The following is an 18,094-nucleotide window of genomic DNA, read 5'->3' as shown; positions in this document are numbered from 1 at the left end:
AGAACCTGCAGGCTGATCTAACACAAATACCACAGAACCTCCAGTCCCATCAAACACAAACACCACAGAACCCGCAGGTTGATCTAACACAAACACAACAGAACCCGCAGTCTGATCTAACACAAACACAACAGAACCTGCAGGCTGATCTAACACAAACACAACAGAACCTGCAGGCTGATCTAACACAAACACAACAGAACCTGCAGGCTGATCTAACACAAATACCACAGAACCTCCAGTCCCATCAAACACAAACACCACAGAACCCGCAGGTTGATCTAACACAAACACAACAGAACCCGCAGTCTGATCTAACACAAACACAACAGAACCCGCAGTCTGATCTAACACAAACACAACAGAACCTGCAGTCTGATCTAACACAAACACAACAGAACCTGCAGGCTGATCCAACGCAAGCCCAACAGAACCTGCAGTCTGATCTAGCACAAGCCCAACAGAACCTGCAGGCTGATCTAACATAAATACCACAGAACCTCCAGTCCCATCAAACACAAATACCACAGAACCTGCAGGCTGATCTAGCACAAGCCCAGTCACGGCATGAATGAATGCTTTGTATATTGCTATGCCATATCTTATCTGACACCCAATCAAACATCTGACTGTTGTTTATGTAGTATGTACATTGTTTACTGTGAAGAGATATGGGGCGCTGTTTTAATCTTTCATTTTCACTTGAAGAATCAAACATCAGTGAGAGCCATCGGGCCTGTTGACGTTGTCGTAGATGCATAGCGTGGCCACGCCCTCATTCCAACGTTCCGGCGTTCCGTCGTTCCAACGTAAACGAGTGCATCCAGACCCTGTAGTTGACTCATAACGACCGTTTGCGTTTTCCTCTCTTTTTTTCGTTCACAGACGAGCATCTGCAGCTTCCTCCAACTCCGCCCAGTAGCCACGGCAGCGACAGCGACGGATCCCAGAGCCCTCATTCGCTGCCGCCGTCCAGCCCCGCCCGCCTGCAGGCCCGCACCTCTGCAGCCATTTCCTCCTCGCCTCTTCTCACCGCCCCGCACGTGAGTGGAGACGAGACTCGACTCGACACAACTGTCACCTCCCCTCACTAACACGGACATCTGTGTGTCTGGGAAAGCTATGGTGGCTCCCCTTTAATAGCTGTAGTGTAGCTACGGTCCGGCCTTAGACATGTCTAAGCTTTCCGCACTTCTATGAGTGGAATCCATACGGCTACAACACAGAACCGTAACCCGACACACCAGCTGAGAACTAACATCCCTCTGGTTCTTGTTTAAGGATGGTAAGAGGTGCCTGTCTGAAGAAAGTTTAAAAGTGGAAATAATGCATAGCTATGAACAGATAAGAGGAGAAGATCGCTTTGAGGATGAATGTGAATCTCTTCAGATTCTCAGAAAGCATTTGCATGTGTGGCTGTTTCCATCGGTCAGGAAGCAGAGCTCACTGTGCTTAGGGGTTGGATAGGAGTGGGTGGGGTCGGAGTTCCCGGGCAGGGCAGCGTGAGCTGATGCCTGGGGGGAGGGGGGAAAATATGCTGATAAATGTTTGTTGTCGTGCAGAAGCTGCAGGGGACGTCAGGGCCTCTGATTCTGACAGAGGAGGAGAAACGGACACTGATCGCGGAGGGTTACCCCGTCCCCAACAAACTGCCTCTCACCAAGACCGAGGAGAAAGCGCTCAAGAGAGTCCGCAGGAAGATCAAAAACAAGGTATTCTTCACCCCCCCCCCCAAAAAAAAGGCATTTCTGAGCTTGCAGTCAAGCGTTTGGCCCGTAACTGCTGTGGGTTTTGTGTTTGTCTTGACTGTTGAGAGCGAGTGAAAAAAAACCAAAGACAGTTCATTATAATGTCTTATTTTTTGTCTTATCGATATTTTCACACACTGCCTCGTTTTGTGATCCGTCAGATCTCTGCTCAGGAGAGTCGCAGAAAGAAGAAGGAATACGTGGAATGTCTGGAGAAAAAGTAAGGGTGGAGACCTTCCCCTTCTTCTCTCTGGCTCATCCTTTCTTTTCTTCTCCTCTCCTCTCCTCTCCTCTCCGTTGTGCTGTACTCTTTCTCCAGCTCCTGAATTCCCACATTTGCCTTTTTCTCCCTTGTTTTAATCACCCTCCCTCTCTCTCTCATCCTCTCTCTCTCTCTCTCTCTCTCTCTCTCATCCTCTCTCTCTCTCTCTCTCTCTCTCTATCTCTCTCTCATCCTCTCTCTCTCTTGCTCATCCTCTCTCTCTCTCTCTCTCTCTCTCTCTCTCTCTCTCTCTCATCCTCTCTCTCTCTCTCTCTCTCTCTCTCATCCTCTCTCTCTCTCTGTCCTCTCTCTCTCTCTCATCCTCTCTCTCTCTCTCTCTCTCTCTCTCTCATCCTCTCTCTCTCTCTGTCCTCTCTCGCTCTCAGCCTTACTCCTTATATACTTTTTCACCTTTCCTTCTTTTTGTTTTCTCTGTGAACTCTCCAGTAAAAGTTAAAAAAACAAAAACAAAAAAAAAAACAGAGGGGTTCTTTGCTCTCTATAGTTAGACTGGGTCAGATGAATCATTCTCCTGTTCTGAGGCTGGAGTGTGTGTGTGTAACTGTGTCTGTGTGTATGAGTGTGTCTGTGTGTGTGTGTGTGTGTATGAGAGAGAGGGAGTGAATTATTTTTTTCTGGGAAGACCAAATTATTACACTTTCCAGCGACACAGTAGTGCTTCATTTATCTCCCATTTATGGGGCAATTAATCATTCTTCATGTCTTTGGACAAACATATGACATCAAAAAACGAAAACAAACAAACAAACAAACCAAAAAACGCCCCCCCCCCCCCCCTAACATTAGGCCTTGTTCATTTGTTAAATTTTCTGTTAAATCTGGTAATTTCATTGAAACAGTTCATTTACCTGCCTAAACAAACCGTCGGCTGTTAGAAGTCCAGAGGAAAAGACTGGTCTCCTTTGTTCCCTCTTCCCCAGTCCTCAGAGCAGAATGAGTGAGTGAGTGTGTGTGTGTGTGTGTGTGTGAGTCCCAGGTGTCTGAGCTGAGACTGTTTTTCATTGGCAGGGTGGAGAACTACACCTCTGAGAACAACGAGTTGTGGAGGAAGGTGGAGACGCTGGAGAGTGCAAACAGGTGAGGCCTTCGTGGTTTCAGAAGGATGTGTGTCAAGTGTGTGTGTGTGTCCGTGTGTGTGTCCGTGTGTGTGAGGGAATGGGCACGTGTGCCGCTGTGTTATCTACCCTAGGCTGGTGTGTATTTCACGGCCAATTCAGCCAGGCAGTTTTGGAAGCTTTTGGTCTCCTGGTTAGCACTCGCATGCGCACACGCGCGCGTGTGTAAGTCCACCCAGGTTCATAGAACTCTCACCTTTCTTTTGTTCCTGGGTGGTCTGTGTGTGTGTGTGTGTGTGTGTGTGTGTGTGTGTATAACGAGGCCAGAGCCACAGACGGCTTCCTCTGCTCCTTTATTCAATAAACAAGAAAGTCCAACGTGTTTTTTAGGTCTTGCTTTTGTTTTTTTCCTTTCTGATGTTGCTGATTCTTTACACAGGCTACTTTACCGCTCAGCAGGTGTCAAAACTCACACGCGTCCCACTCTCTGCCGTCTAGTCGGTTGAACGTGCGTATGCAGTGTGACGTGATTATCCAGTTGGGAACCAGTTTCTCCACTAATGTTTCATTATATGTGTCTTCCTACAAGGAAATTAGTTCATTTGACCCCAGGCTAAAGGCATATCTAAATAATAAAAAAAAAGACAGAGAGAAATTATGAAGTATTACAGGACAAAGGCCAAACCTTCACCAAGCCCATTTTTCGTAACACTGTCATGTGCCTGTGCTCCTGTTCTTCTTGTGGGGCCTTGAAACTTGGCTGAGACTTCCTGCTGCGAACTTCCAGAAGCGCCGTTACGCTGCAAAGCTTTACAGTTGCTCTCAGTCGTATCATTAGACAAAGAACAATGTCCTGTAATCTTTAATCTCGACTTGTAAAGCAGTAAGAATCGCATCAGGAGCCTCTCATTAACAACCAGAGTCCCAGAGAGTTGCTTGCTTTGCACATATACACACAGCGTGGGGGGTGATGGGCGGAGGGAGGGTCTGCTTTGTCCTAATTACAGTATAAAGTGAGAGGTTTTATCTAAAGTGTTGGATGGAGGCTGCTCTTTTATAATTAGAGATGTGAGTGAAGCCAACAGGCGGCCAACATAGTTCTCTTACTCAGCTTCCAAAGTCCAAAGGAGTGAGACTCAAGGTGTGTGTGTGTGTGTGTGAGTGTGTGTGTGAGTATGTGTGTGTTTGGTAGTGGCAAGAGGTGGAGGAGTTTGGAGACGTGAGTGTGCGTGTTTGTTTATATACCAAAAGAGGAGCAATTAGGAGATTAAAAACAATAAATACGGAAAGAAATGGTCGAGTTTTAGATAAGTCTGTTTGCGCCTCTTCTCTGTCGTCTCAGCCCTCTGTTTGTTTTGGCTATTTTGTTTTGTTTTGTTTTTTCATCTCTGGATGGAGAGATCTTTTTGGACTAGTTTTAGGTTATTGGAGTCACTCGCTTGAGTTTGCTTAGAATTGGCTGAATTTTATTTTTCTTTTAATTTTTTTTTTTTCCCGTAGCTGTCAGTATAGTTATTAATCATGATCATTCGCTCCTTAAAAATACTCTCCTGCTTGTTTTTCCTTCTTTTGTAACTTACTTTCTAACCAAAACTCAGATGACAGTGTGATATTCAAGGCGGCTGTTAAGAGACAGGCTCTTTAGTTGTGTGTATTTAAGGAGTATGTGTCCACATCAGTTATGTGTTACTGTGCATGATATAGCTGTGCACGCTTATTATATGTTTTGACTGTGAGTCATGTGGGCTTTTATTATAGTTCCACCAGACCGCATAAAACACACTGAACGCTTACTATTGAGGGGCAGTTTGGCGCCCTCTGCTGGTCAGAACTGGTTATGTCTGAGCCATGCTCTTTGCCTTTACCTCGGGGAGCCTGTGCATGCGAAATATCTAGCGTGCACTGACGTGTCATCTTGACCCTTAATGCATGGTTTACCTTGGAAATTCATCAACTCTGAATCATCTGCCCTGCAATGCACCCAAGTAATAGACAGTGAATCCGACATAATCTCACATTAGTCGTTAACACCCTAAGATACAGGATAGATATGTTATCATAGAAAGACTCAACAAGGCAGTTTACAAGATAAGGTAGTCCTATGAAAAAAAAAACCTCACACTCTCACAGAAGTTCCAAGTAATTAGTTGACATTAGACACAACAGATTATGAAAATTCTAGCCATTTCCACTCCTTCCACTGCCAACTGTACGATAGAGACTTGCCAGCAGAGAGCATTGTCTGCCTTTGGATTTTCAAATAAAGTTTTATGCAGCAACTCCTCAAAGAATTAACATAGATATTGATTTTTAGTGGTTAAAAATATTTCACAAGTGAGTGCTCCAGCGTTTGGGAGCACTGGAGGACACTCAACCTGAAACACGTTGCTGTGTGTGTGTGCCTGTGTGTGCGTGTGTGCCTGTGTGCCTGTGTGCCTGTGTGTGCCTGTGTGTGCCTGAGTGTGCGTGTGTGTGTGTGTGTGTGTGTGTGTGTGTACGCCTGTGTGCCTGTGTGTGCGTGCGTGAGTGGGTGTGTGCGGCTTTAGGGAAGTTATGTATTCACTCAAAACGTGTGTTTAGTGGTACTTTGAAGGAGTCTCTGTAGTTTGGGTTATATAACACAACCTGTCGTAGCCTGGTCCTGTGTGCGCTATCCTTACATGATCTCTGCTAACTCAAACCAACAAGCACAGGCACAGGGGGACACTTAGGACATACAGAATTACTGTTTTTATTAGGGTTTTTTCTTTTTTTTACTTTTCTGCTGGAAGTCACATATAATTAAGTCATACATGAAAACTATGAATGCAATGATTTGTCTTTACATACTGTTTCACTCTGTGTGCATGCATGCGTACATGTGCGTGTGCGCGCGCGTGCGCGTGTGTGAGTGTGTGTCTCACGCTGACCTCTGTGTGTTTCTCTGCTCTCTCTGTGTGTAGGTCTTTACTACAGCAGCTGCAGAAACTTCAGGCCCTCGTGAGTGGGAAGGTTCCTCGCTCCTATAAAATAGCTTCCACGCAAACAGGGACTTGCCTTATGGTGAGATGTTACGCCACACTCACACACTCACACACTCACACACACACACTCACACAAGGATACTGTGCAAACATAAAGATGATCTTAATTACTACTCACATTGATGGACACACACACACACACACACACACACAGAGGGCCAGGTTTAGGAGTATTTGCGGTGATCAGGTTTTGTGGTGTTTTGGTTCTGATCTGAGATCAGCTGAGTTGAGGTTTATAAGTTCATTGTGCTGTCTCGCTGCACTGTTCTCAGGGTTCAGCCAGCTGCTATCACTGTGAGGAATTTGAACTTGTCAAAGGCTAAGGGAAAGGAACAGTACAGGGCTCCCTCACAGTCCACACTGTTATAAGCGCCCGCAAAAATTCCGACAGCATTCACTTCTGGCAAATTCCGCCGCACGCGCTCCGTTCCTGTCAGCTGAGGACATTCAAGGACCGACCCTACCTCCTCTCCCCGAAAAAATCAACCCGTCAGTTATTATAAACTCCAAATATCGATATCTGCAAGAGAAACTGTGTATGAAAACAAAAACATCAGAAAAACCCAAAAGTTTTCATTGGAATTTTGCCTAGGTGCATATTTGTAAATTGTTCCACTTGATCGGACGTTTTGAATATCGTTCACAGCCTTGCTGTTTTTCCAAACACTGATATGTTTAACTATCAGAATAAAGATACAGCCCCAACCAGCAGCGGTGGTTTGCTGAGGTATCTTTCATCACTGCTAGATTAACAAACGGACAAATGACACATGCTAACTCATTCAGACTTTACAACTTGACAAAACTGATTTTCATTGGCTAACTAGAATGTGTCATGTGACTGTATTATATGACGTTTGACAGTTGTGCCCAGCACATGTGCAATCCCATTGGCTAACAGTAGTCATATGACGTTTTAAATTCAGTCCCAGTTTTCAGATGCACTTGCGCGTTTATTTCCAGGAGTGTCAGATTTTGGCATATCACCTACATGACAATAACAACGATTGTGTGTAAGACAATGTGTCCATAATTTACACTAAGAAAGCCGAAAACACTTATCCTGAAACAGCACTCTTCTGAAAGAGTTCCGCTGGGTGGTGTTTGTGCGCTCACCACGTGTGTGGTTCCCTCCCACCAGGTGGTGGCACTGTGTTTTGTGTTGGTGGTGGGTTCCCTCGTGCCCTGTCTGCCTGAGTTCTCCTCCACCTCGTATGCGCTGACCTCCGACCCCCTGCCCTCACCCGACCTCTACACCATCAGCCAGGGTACGTCCCCGCGGCTCGAAACACGTCAGTCAAACCATGCAGGCAAAAAACACAGTGAGAGGATTAAGGTTACGTGGCTGTCTCTGCAGATTAGCAACATGTGTTACTGTTTTCATGCTAGGGACAACAAACCCTTGAATATGAAATAAACAGCCTTTCATCTTGAGCTAGGTAAAAAAAAAAGAGTTAATTTGTTTTTTTGTAACAGTGTATTATAAACCAAATCATTTGTTCAGTTTCCATCCAGCTAACACGATCTGAGGTGAGCTTGGTCGTGTTATGTTTGAAAAAGACATGACTTATGAAGTTCTTCTGAGGACTCTTCATGAATACTTCACACGGACATTATTTAAAACGTATCAAACCACAATGTTCACCACTCACACGTCCAAATTGGCGTTAGATATCCTAGAGGGAACTGAGATATGAAATCATTATGTGTCTTTGAATGTGTTTTAATGCATTTTCTCCCGACTCACACAGTCTCTGTCTCGCTCCTTTTCTTCTGTAGTGCTCTGTAACAGATTTAGAAATGGAGGGGGGCACGGTCTCGTTTCTCTCTGTGCGTTTGATAAGCTCTCTATCTGAAAGCCTACTCCAGCCAGCCACTAAAAAACACAGCTCCATCCATTTTAACGAGGGCCTCGCAGATGTTTCCATTGGCCGACGGTGGCTGCGTTGCCGTAGAAACCTGAGTTCATGGAAGCGAAGGTTCTCGGGAGAGGCATTAGAGACAGCCTCTCTCTCTCCGAATCAAACCCGCGTCAGAATTAGCACCATCTGAATAATGCATATCCGCTAACACACGAGGCTTTAAAACACTGCTAACTCACAGTAAAACTTCACGGCTTCGTCTGACCTTGTTACGTCTGTGAGATCGGTCACTGTTAATCTGAAGGGCAGACAGAGGAGAGGAAAAGTCACAGAGCTATAGATTGTGTTGATTATTAGAATGCTCAATACCAAGTAATCCCAAAAGAACCGAAATGAACTAACTTTCTGTCTGTGGTGTGCATGCATGCGTGTTTGTGTTTGTGTGTGTGTGTGTGTCTGTATTTGTATGTCTGTGTTTTATATGCGTGTGTGTGTGTGTGTGTGTGTTTGTCTGTCTGTGGTTTATGTGTGTGTGTGTGTATTTGTGTGTGTGTGTGTGTATATTTGTGTGTGTGTGTGTGTGTGTGTGTGTGTGCGTGCGCGCGTGCATGTGTTTACAGTCCGCTCCCGCAGTCTGCTCTTCTATGATGAGGGCTCCGCGCTGGAGGACGGCCACGGGGCCTTCCTGAGCGTGGAGGGGGGGGACGGGTGGGAGGGGGCGCCCTTTGACCTCGGCCAGGATCACGCTGAGCAGGCTCACGAGACCAGCAAGTACCTGAGCGAGACCCAGTCCGACCCGATGGCCTACAACAACAGAACCGGCGCCCCGTTCCACCACAAAGAGGAGCAGTACCACAAACGGTAAGACTGCGCTGTCACCTGCACCAAACCAGTAACCGGAGTATTCAAACCAGTAACCGGAGTATTCAAACCAGTAGCAGGAGTATTCAAACCAGTAGACAGAGTATTCAAACTGTTAGGTGTGGTTTCTAGAGTGTTAGGCACCCGTGCCGTACTCTCAGACTCTTCAATGGTATTTTTAATCATTTCCAATAAGGACTGCATAACTTACATTAACTCTCTCTCTCTCTCTCTCTCTCTCTGTCTCTTTCTCTCTCTCTCAGAGAACCAAATCCGGAGGGGGGGGCGGAGTATTTCTAACCCTTCTGTGCGGAGCTGCCTCGCACATGCAGGCCTCCGCTGCTTTCTGATCTCTGAGGTCACTCTGCGCTCTGGCGCCCCCTAGTGTGCTAACGTCTTCATCATCTCACATTCACCTCACCCCATCCCACAGCACGACACTAAACTACAGTCAGCGTCTCATCATCCCCTTTAACCCTCCACCACCTGCTGCCCTCCAGAAAAAAAAACCCCCAGCCCAGCTCATCCACCAGGCCAGCCAGACCCCCCCCCCCCCCCCACCCACCCACACCTCTCACCGGAGGGGAGTCCTCGTCCCACTGCGTACCCGCCGCCCCTGCTGCAGTGCACTGAGCGTGCTCAGACACCGCGGCATGGGCTGTGTGATCGTGAGGGGGGGCCGGATGAGCAGGTGCTCAGTGGGCAGCTTCACTCCCATGCCGGAGTGGTGCTGTACGGGAGCTGCTGTTATTTTACGTTAAGTTTCTGTCAAAGGAAAATTCCGAGCACCTATCCGAGTAGACAAAGGCACATCCAAAGCTAAATATGTGTGTGTGTGTGTGTGTGTGTGTGTGTGTGTGTGGGAGGTGAGCAGTGTCCAGCAGGGGGTGGGTGTCCTAACTTTATTAGCCAGCAGAAGAACTCTCCCCCCCCCCCTTTCAGTTGTTTATTTGTTTGTTTGTTTGTTTGTTTTTGCTGTTTGTTTGTTTTTGTTTCAATGCCATGTGACTGAAAAGATAAGCATGTATTGTTACATTCCCAAAACTCCAAAGACGTTCTTTAGCTTTTATTCTTAATTTTTTTTTTTTTTTTCTAAATTTCTATATCTTTTTTTTTTTTTTTTTCTCCATAAAGCCTTAATTCCAGATCATTCCGTATATATGTCCGTGATATGCTCTGCGTGCATCTCGTCTCTCCTGTCAGACTGAACTGACGTTTTCGTCAAAGGAGACGGCAGGTCATTTAGTAGCTCGTGAGGGAACTGCACTTGTTTTGCACTAGGAAGAAAAAAAACACATTCATTTAAGTGCCTCGACACGCTTTTATTCTGAACTTATTTTTTTGAAATAATGAAATATTTTCCTAACGTCTTATAATTCTTCTCTCAGACCTCTTTTTTTAGTTTCTTGCTCCTCTTCTCAATGAAATGTATTTTATTTGTTTACTTCTATTTTAAAAGGTAGAGGTATTTTTATGGAAATCAAAGTATCTGTAATATATTCAAGTTATGTCAGCATCAAAAAAGAGCATATTTATTTTATGCACAAAAAAAAAAGAGAATGGTATAATGTTTTGTTTTTGTTGTTGTTGTTGTTGAATTTTTATGATTCTAAGGATGATGTAAAATTTACATTATCTTGATGTTCTAACTGTTAAACAGTTTTTGTCTCCGTTGTTATCTTTATTTCTGTGTAAAGAAAAATTTTGTATATAGAGGAAATCATGAACAGGGATGATCAGTTTTAATAAGTTCTCTACCAAGGCAAAAAGACCAGAAACCATAATGTGCGCTGATATCTGCAGATATGACAAAAACATTTTTTTTTTTTAAATATTAGCAATCAATGCTTCCCCGTTATCTGAGAAAACCAACATAACCAAATATGTCATGATTCAGGCTAGGCTATTCAGACTTTCACTACACTGTAACGCATTTAAATAGATTTAAAAAAAACAACAACAAAAAACTACACACACACACATACACACACACGTCTAATCATTAAGCTAGTGATGCTATGACATCAGGAAAGAAAAAAAAAATCAGAAATCAAAAACAGTTGTTTTTTTTTTTTTCCTTTTTGAAACTATATGACATCTGACACCAGATGATGAAGTTTTCGGTTTGGAAGCTTTTCCGTTTCACGCGGCTTGTATTCCGACTGTGGGCGATTTCCATGTATGTTTTCTCCTCTGTTGTGGGAACTCCGTGATGTCCTGTTGTTAGAAGTGTGGTCTTAAAGTGTCAGAACCATGAATCTGTGCCATCTTGTACTATTTGGTGGTCTTTGTTAAATGTTGATCAGTCAAATCCACTAGTACTTTGGTCAAGTTGGAGTCCGTTTTTTGGTGCATCTCTTTAATTCTTCATTTTAATGTCAAAAAACATTTGTGTTTTTTTTGTTTTGTTTTGTTTTGTTTTTAGTTGATTGATCTATTCTATCAAATGAATGAATTTCTCAACGTTCTGGGGCTTGTTCATATTTTCACCTTCCAAAGGCAATTTTTTTCTCACCATATCAATAAGAGTGTCATTAAAGAAAAAGCTTTTATTGCTATAAAAAGGGTTGATATGCTTTACCTGATCTCGCTCTCTATCACCGTTTCTGCTTTTATCTTCGCCTTATTCTCATATTCAAAAGTCATTACCGTGGCAACCATCATATTCCAGATTGTTCCGCCTCATGTTTATGACCATAACATGGTATTTCTTTAATTGTACCACAAAGCTGTTGTTTTTTTTTTGAAGTGTCATCAAAAATGTCAAACTTTTTTTTTTTTAATCCTTTTAAACACATCCAGTTTAATTGTTGTTACCACCCTCACAAATTATGTCCTAGTCATTTTTCTTGTTGTCTTTTGTACATATGACATGAATGGAAAAAGGAAAAAAAAAACTATGTTGTTGCTGTAAATATGGAGGATGTATTTTTATATTTTTAAGGCATTGTTTTGGTATGTACCCTGTGCCTTTGGTAAGATGATGACCCGTTTGTGATCATTCGCACTGTCCCTGTGTAACATACTGCATGTCTATCTATCTATCTATCTGTCTGTCTGTCTCTGACCAGAGATACTTTTAATAGCCTCTGTCTGTATCTCTTTCCTCTTTCCTTTATAGTAGAGTTAGAATGAAGCAAAACATAAAAATTGCAGAAGCATTTCTGTGGCATCTGTGTGTTCTTTTATGTCTCACGTCTGGTCTCCGCAGCTTATCATGCACAATTTAATTACTTTACACGTTCTCACATCGTCTCAGTTAAGCGAACTTAAGTTTAATCATAAACTGTTCATACATGTGTCCTTGTAGCTCACTGGAGTCACTCAACAGTAATGCAGCTGCCCTTCCTGCAGTTGAGAATGTGTCACCACTAGGTGTCAGTGTTTCACCACAACACTCCAATATTGATCATTGACCAGTACTTCACTCAGTTTCCTATCTCTTCTGTTATGCTTTCTTCAGCTCAGGGCTGTTATAAAGACCTAAAATATTAAAGGTTTATCATAAAGCATGACTAAGACTAGGATAAACCATAATAAAAATAACTGTCTGCGCTTTAGACCTCCAGTACACTTAAGTTAGTTTGCCAGTGCCCTGTCAAAGGCAGAACAGAGGTACTGTGCTGAAAACAGAGAACTAAATAAAGATGGTGTAGATGTTATGATCACCCATAACCCTGCTCTGAGACAAGGACGCAGAAGTGTGAAGACTGGACGCGTCCGGTTCAGTGTCGTTCGGTTCATAGGGTGGAATTCAGTGAGAATCGAACGGGTCGGGTTTTGCGAGTTTTACAGTGGCATGAGTTTTGAAAGACTATTTAAAAGCGATGTCCTTCCGGTTCCTTGTCACACAGGCGGAGGCCACTTGTTAGTTACACGACTGTTCACAACCTCGGTCGGTGTGAGCGTTTGTTTACGAACCACAAAGTGGTCTCACTAGGCCTCTCAAAGCCTACACAACTCAAGCAACTCTCCACAGGTCAGCTCATCCGATCCACCTCATGCAAATTCAACTCCAGGAGACACACACACACACACACACACACACACGATCGTATAACCCACCTACACGACTGGTTCGTCTTTGTGCAGACCTTTCGGTTCTACACAATTCAGCCACTTCTGCTGGTCCCCAGTCTCTACGGTCGACCCAGCTAAACACATCTCACCTTCTGCAACCTTACGCGTTCTAGCCCTGGGTCTGCGGTCTTCGTGTTGAAACTGAGCCAATTCTGCTGTCGACTTTCGCTGTGAAAACACACTCGGTTGTGGTTTTGTGTCGTCACGCGATGTTTACCGTCTACAATGGAGACTGTGGGCTTCTTTAGGCTTTGGTGATTTGGCTGACGCTCCTTACAATATTTTACAGGGCTTTTTGTTTGTTTGTTTGTTTTGTCCTGAACAGTTCTGCAGCAAATCGTTAGAAATAAGAATAAAGACCGCACACACACACAGTAGCGCACCGTATAGTCTGAGAGAGAGGATCTGAGTGCTGCTGTACATTGGTGAAGACTCTGTGTGAGTCAGTGTCAGGGGAAAACTCCCACTCCCTCTTTCAACCACCGGTTCTTTATTTACTGTATCTAAGGGTGACCCGGCAGAGAGAACGCTAGCAGCAGCACCACAAGGCCTGGAGGAAAAAAAAAAAAAAAATCATGAAATTAGAGTCCAATATAATCTGTTTGTACATGGACCGGCGTTCAGAGGAGAGAGAGCCTACGCTATGACCAGGAATATCAAAGGGGTGAAGCTAGGTCGCAGAGGACTGTGTCAAATGTAAGCTGTCGATGCTTAGTGAAGAGATTCAAATGGAGAAGATTAGTCATCTCTGCTCTCGTTAGATCGATCATGAGGAAAAAAAATAACGAAGGAGTAATTTTCACAGCACTGCAACAAATGTTCTAAGACAAAAAACCGGATCGTTTGCATCAGAATGCTTACGCTACGTAATGAAGGACACTGCGTTACACTGCAGACCTTTGATTGATTTATTTGTTTGTTTGTTTATTTGTTTGTTTATGTATAGGACAATAGTACTGCTTAGTAAAGTAACTTGTGTGTTAAATGGTAAAACGGGTGAGAGCTGTGTTTGTTCTCACAGGAGTCTTGGTCTTCACTGGAGGAGGAAGTGGGGCAGGTGGTTGATGTGTCTGATGAGAGAGGACGCTAATCGCCTCCACCACAGTGCCAAAGGCCAGCCAATGAGGAGCAATGGCTCACACGCTGAGTGGACTAGTCCGGAGGTGTGAAAAGCCAATTTATTCGCTCCAGGGAGTCACAATATTTGCAAAAAACGGTGCAATAAAGAAAAAAAAGAAGAAATAAATAAAACCAAAAACAAAACAATAAAGAACCCCGAGTCAACTCTGTATAATTTATTATGAACATTGACCTCTGCAATTAGTGTTTGTTTACTGAATAACTTCGTTGCCTAGCAAACTCAAAGACACATAGTAAATTAAGAACGATTCTAGAATATTCTTTTCTGTTCCCTATGTTCTGACAGGAACAAGAAAGCCACTCCAAAAACGAGAGTACAGGCTTCCTATTATAGTGATTATAATAAAATACACAATAGCTAAGAAAAAAAAAAGAAAATGAATGAGTTAATATAACGTGAGGCTGAATAAAATCTCAGTTTCATTAAGTTTACATTACTGCTGAGGAAGAAGTCCAAGCACTACGAACTACATGTGTCATTTGAATGAAATTAGGGTGTTATTTTGAGGGAGAAAACCCTTGTGTTTGACCAGGAGGCCGTGCAGTGAGACCAGAGCGGAAGAACTTGCCCTACTCTGCTGTTTCCATGGCGATTCCAATTTATGAAGCAAAACCTCTAATAACCCCAACACAGAACCCTCCGTACAGGCTCTCTCCCGGATCTCCTCAGAGAACTCATTCAGCGACAGGCTGACGCTGGACAGGGACGTTCAGAGTATTGAACCAATATCAGAGCGGCACTGAGAACACAACAACTACACAAGTATTGCCCTCTGCAGAATAATTTATTAACAGGCTTGGGATGGGCACAATGTATACACATGCCTCAAAATTAATCTGTGAACAAGTTGTAAATGTTTGTAAAAATCTAGTAATGAGTGTATCAACATATATTACCGAACACAGTTGCTTTTTGGGGGGGGGGGTGGGGGGGGGGGGGGGGGGGGGGGGGGGGGGGGTGGGGGGGGGGGGGGGGGGGTATTTTGTTTTCGTTAAAATGTTGTGGCCCATCATATGAAAACAAATAAGATACATTTCCAGATGGAAAGAGTGCTGTATTTGAAATAATGACATGAGAACATAGCTAGCTAGCTTTCTTTTCTTTTTTTTCGGTTGGAGTTAACCTTTAGCTATGTTGCTAACTAGCGTCATTAAGCTCACTTACCCAGTGGAGCGGTTCCCGCTGCAGTAGAGTCAGTATCTCTCTTGAGATTTGGAAAGGTTCCCAGGGCTCCATTGGTGCGTCCTCACCATCGCTTTGATTTTCTGCCCGAATGTACATGCTTAAATATTGAGATACTGCAGGAAATAAACAGACGAAAGGCAATATCTTGGTGTGACGTTACAGGGGGACCCTTCAGATTTGGAGAAAAGATTTAAAAACAACAACAAAACAAACAAGTAACCAAAACGCATTGATGACTGTGAGGATAATTGTGTATATTTCTGGAATCTGATGATAAACTGGACTGTTAAAGTGAGACGTTTGATTCAGATGTTTCAAGCTCTGTTAAAATCTGTTATTTTGTGGAAATTCATATTGCACTTTCCGTGCTATTGCAAATTTTCTGTACTTGAGATGGACTTCCTTACACTCAAACCTCTGGGACCCATCTGAGACCCCGTGGCTCTTGAAGTGGTTTTTAAACAGAAACGCTGGTTGACATCAGGGAAAAGCCCAACTGAGCATTGAAGCCTGGTCTCTCAAACCTCCGATCCATTAGCCGGCTAATGAAGTGGCCGGCTGTTAGGTCGAGCTCCCGGCGCTGAACTGCACGAGTACACGTGAGTTTGGTTTGAGCGCTCCAAAGAACACACGCCGTGTGGCTCGTCTGAAACGGCAGACGCTACGGGGAGATATTTTGTTGGATGTGAGAATATGAAAAGACCATACTCTCAGGTATCATCCATAGAAACTGCATCAGGATTTTTCTAAAGCGTTTCTTATAGAAATGGCTAAAAGGCGTGATGTGAAGATAAAATCCGTATTGCTGCAGACATCAGAATTAAAAAAACAAACAACCTGTAAATCCCAAGGTTTATCTTCACTAGAATAAGCATTTTTAAGAAACAGTAATGCTCATTTCAGTTCAGTGATCTGTCTGGGACATAGTGTTGAGACAGCTGCATCAGGAATCACATGCCCTGAGTTCTCAGTCATGTACAGGTAACTGCATAACAACCAAAGCTTTCTATGCAAAAAAAAAAAAAAAAAAAAAAAACATCCACCAAAGCAATTAGTTCAAAGAACGCACTGCAACCTTGAAAACACTGCCTATGTGAGACCTGTTGATAAATAAAAAAATAAAAAAATAAAAAAACGTGCATTTATCAAGTGAAAGATGTTAGGGTAATGAGCATTCTCCTCTCACCCATCCTGTGTCTATGTTTTGGGTGTTTAACCTTGAATGCCTGTCTGTCCCTCTCTGGTCACACAGGGTCAACACCATCAACAACACAGATGCTTTTAATGCTCAAATGTGCGTGAGGAAAAAAGAGGGGAAAACACGAACGGCGGTAGCAACTGGATCAGATCTGATTTTAGACACTTCCACTGACGCAGAATTGGTGACAAACAAAGTGTTCTAAGAGAGATGATTTTCCTGTCAGTTTGTAGGCTAGCACGACTTCTTCCAGTGGATAACCATTACACTTTTTTATACCTCTCCCTTTCACTTTTTCCATCTCTTTCTCTCTCTCTCTCTCTCTCTCTCTCTCTTCATCTCCATTGCCCCCCTCTCTCTCTCCCTCTCTCTCTCTCTCTCTCTCTCTCTGCTTGTGTATTTGTGTGAATGTTTTGGTACCTCTGTAATGTGTGTGAGAGAGAGTGTTTTCCATCTTCCCTGCTGTGCACTGTAGTTGGTCTCTGGTGAATAAGCGATAGCTGACTTTTTGACCCTCGATAATGATCTCAAATCATTTTTCATAATTACCACACACAATGGCAAACAAATCACCCATAAAACATTGCGTGTTATCAGAATGTGTGAGTTTGGCTGGAGATTAGTTAGGACTCTGCGTGGCTGTAGCTTAGATATAAAGCCTTACGAATGTTCATTGTCACCTAACATTTTCTAAAGGAACGCGAATGGTACCGTGCTGTTTTTTCAGAAGTCCATTTGAAGGTGTCACTGAGTCAGTAAAAGGTGTTTTTTTCATGCTTTTCATGTTTCTCTACGGTGTTAATTAAAGATACAGCAGGTGATAATTGTCATATAGCAGAATTCTTGTCCTAACAGCCGTTTGTTGTGACTGCACGAATAAATGCCACCAAAACATAATAATAATAATAATAATAATAATAATAATAATAATAATAATAATAATAAGATGTAATGTGATGGGAATATTGACTCTATGCTCTATGGAGCATACGCACCTCATATAATGTTGTCATGTTTGTCAAACTCTGCCCTGCGATGGACTGGCTACCTGTCCATGGTGTGTCCCCACCTTTCGCCCAATGAATGCTGGGATAGGCTCCAGCACCACCTGTGACCCAAATTAGGATAAGCGGCTTAGAAAATGAATGAATTAATGAATGAATGAATGAATAAGTGTTTGTCAAACTGATGAAACTGATGTGTTGTCCATACACTGTTCAATCATATTCTCATGCAGTTCATATATTCCTCTGCTGAGGAAAGAGAGGAACATATACTGCAGATCTGTAAATTCACTCTGAGGGTATAACTGCATTACTAGTTGAGGCACAGTTTGATATGGTGCTATGAATTTAATTGCAACACACTGTTAAAATTGTCAGAATCATTTAAGATTTTTTTAAATGCACACTTAAAATTTGCTCAAAATATTTTACATTTCAAATTCTCTCTCTCTGTCTCTGTCTCTTTATGTATGTGCGTGTGTGTGTGTGTGTGTGTGTGTGTGTGTGTGTGTGTGTACAGGTGCCATCTATAAGGCTAATGGAAACACCTGAGTACTCCATGACTCATTCCTGCATGCAGACAGCATGATCACAGGCAATTCCCTGGTCCATCTGACTTAGTGCCCTCCACACGCCTGATTGGAGTCACGAACC

At 43.3% G+C, this 18,094-nt stretch overlaps 1 protein-coding gene across 1 annotated transcript in view; it reads left to right on the top strand.

Moving 5' to 3' along the window:
• The window catches only part of creb3l1 (cAMP responsive element binding protein 3-like 1), a 35,189-nt gene extending 20,393 nt beyond the window's left edge, over positions 1-14,796 (top strand). The window contains exons 5-15 of the mRNA XM_030793759.1: positions 886-1,043; positions 1,563-1,712; positions 1,910-1,968; positions 3,040-3,108; positions 6,029-6,128; positions 7,251-7,377; positions 8,592-8,832; positions 9,218-9,365; positions 9,458-9,564; positions 13,934-14,075; positions 14,701-14,796. Of these exons, the coding sequence (XP_030649619.1) occupies positions 886-1,043; positions 1,563-1,712; positions 1,910-1,968; positions 3,040-3,108; positions 6,029-6,128; positions 7,251-7,377; positions 8,592-8,832; positions 9,218-9,365; positions 9,458-9,564; positions 13,934-14,075; positions 14,701-14,796 (1,397 nt within the window). The remainder of the gene's footprint in view (positions 1-885; positions 1,044-1,562; positions 1,713-1,909; positions 1,969-3,039; positions 3,109-6,028; positions 6,129-7,250; positions 7,378-8,591; positions 8,833-9,217; positions 9,366-9,457; positions 9,565-13,933; positions 14,076-14,700) is intronic.
• Positions 14,797-18,094: the final 3,298 nt, after the last annotated feature.

The sequence above is a fragment of the Chanos chanos genome, chromosome 2 (assembly GCF_902362185.1).
Source record: "Chanos chanos chromosome 2, fChaCha1.1, whole genome shotgun sequence".
In the NCBI taxonomy this organism is placed as follows: Eukaryota; Metazoa; Chordata; class Actinopteri; order Gonorynchiformes; family Chanidae; genus Chanos; species Chanos chanos.
Note: the sequence above shows the minus strand (reverse complement) of the source record. Positions and strands in the feature narration are given on the sequence as shown.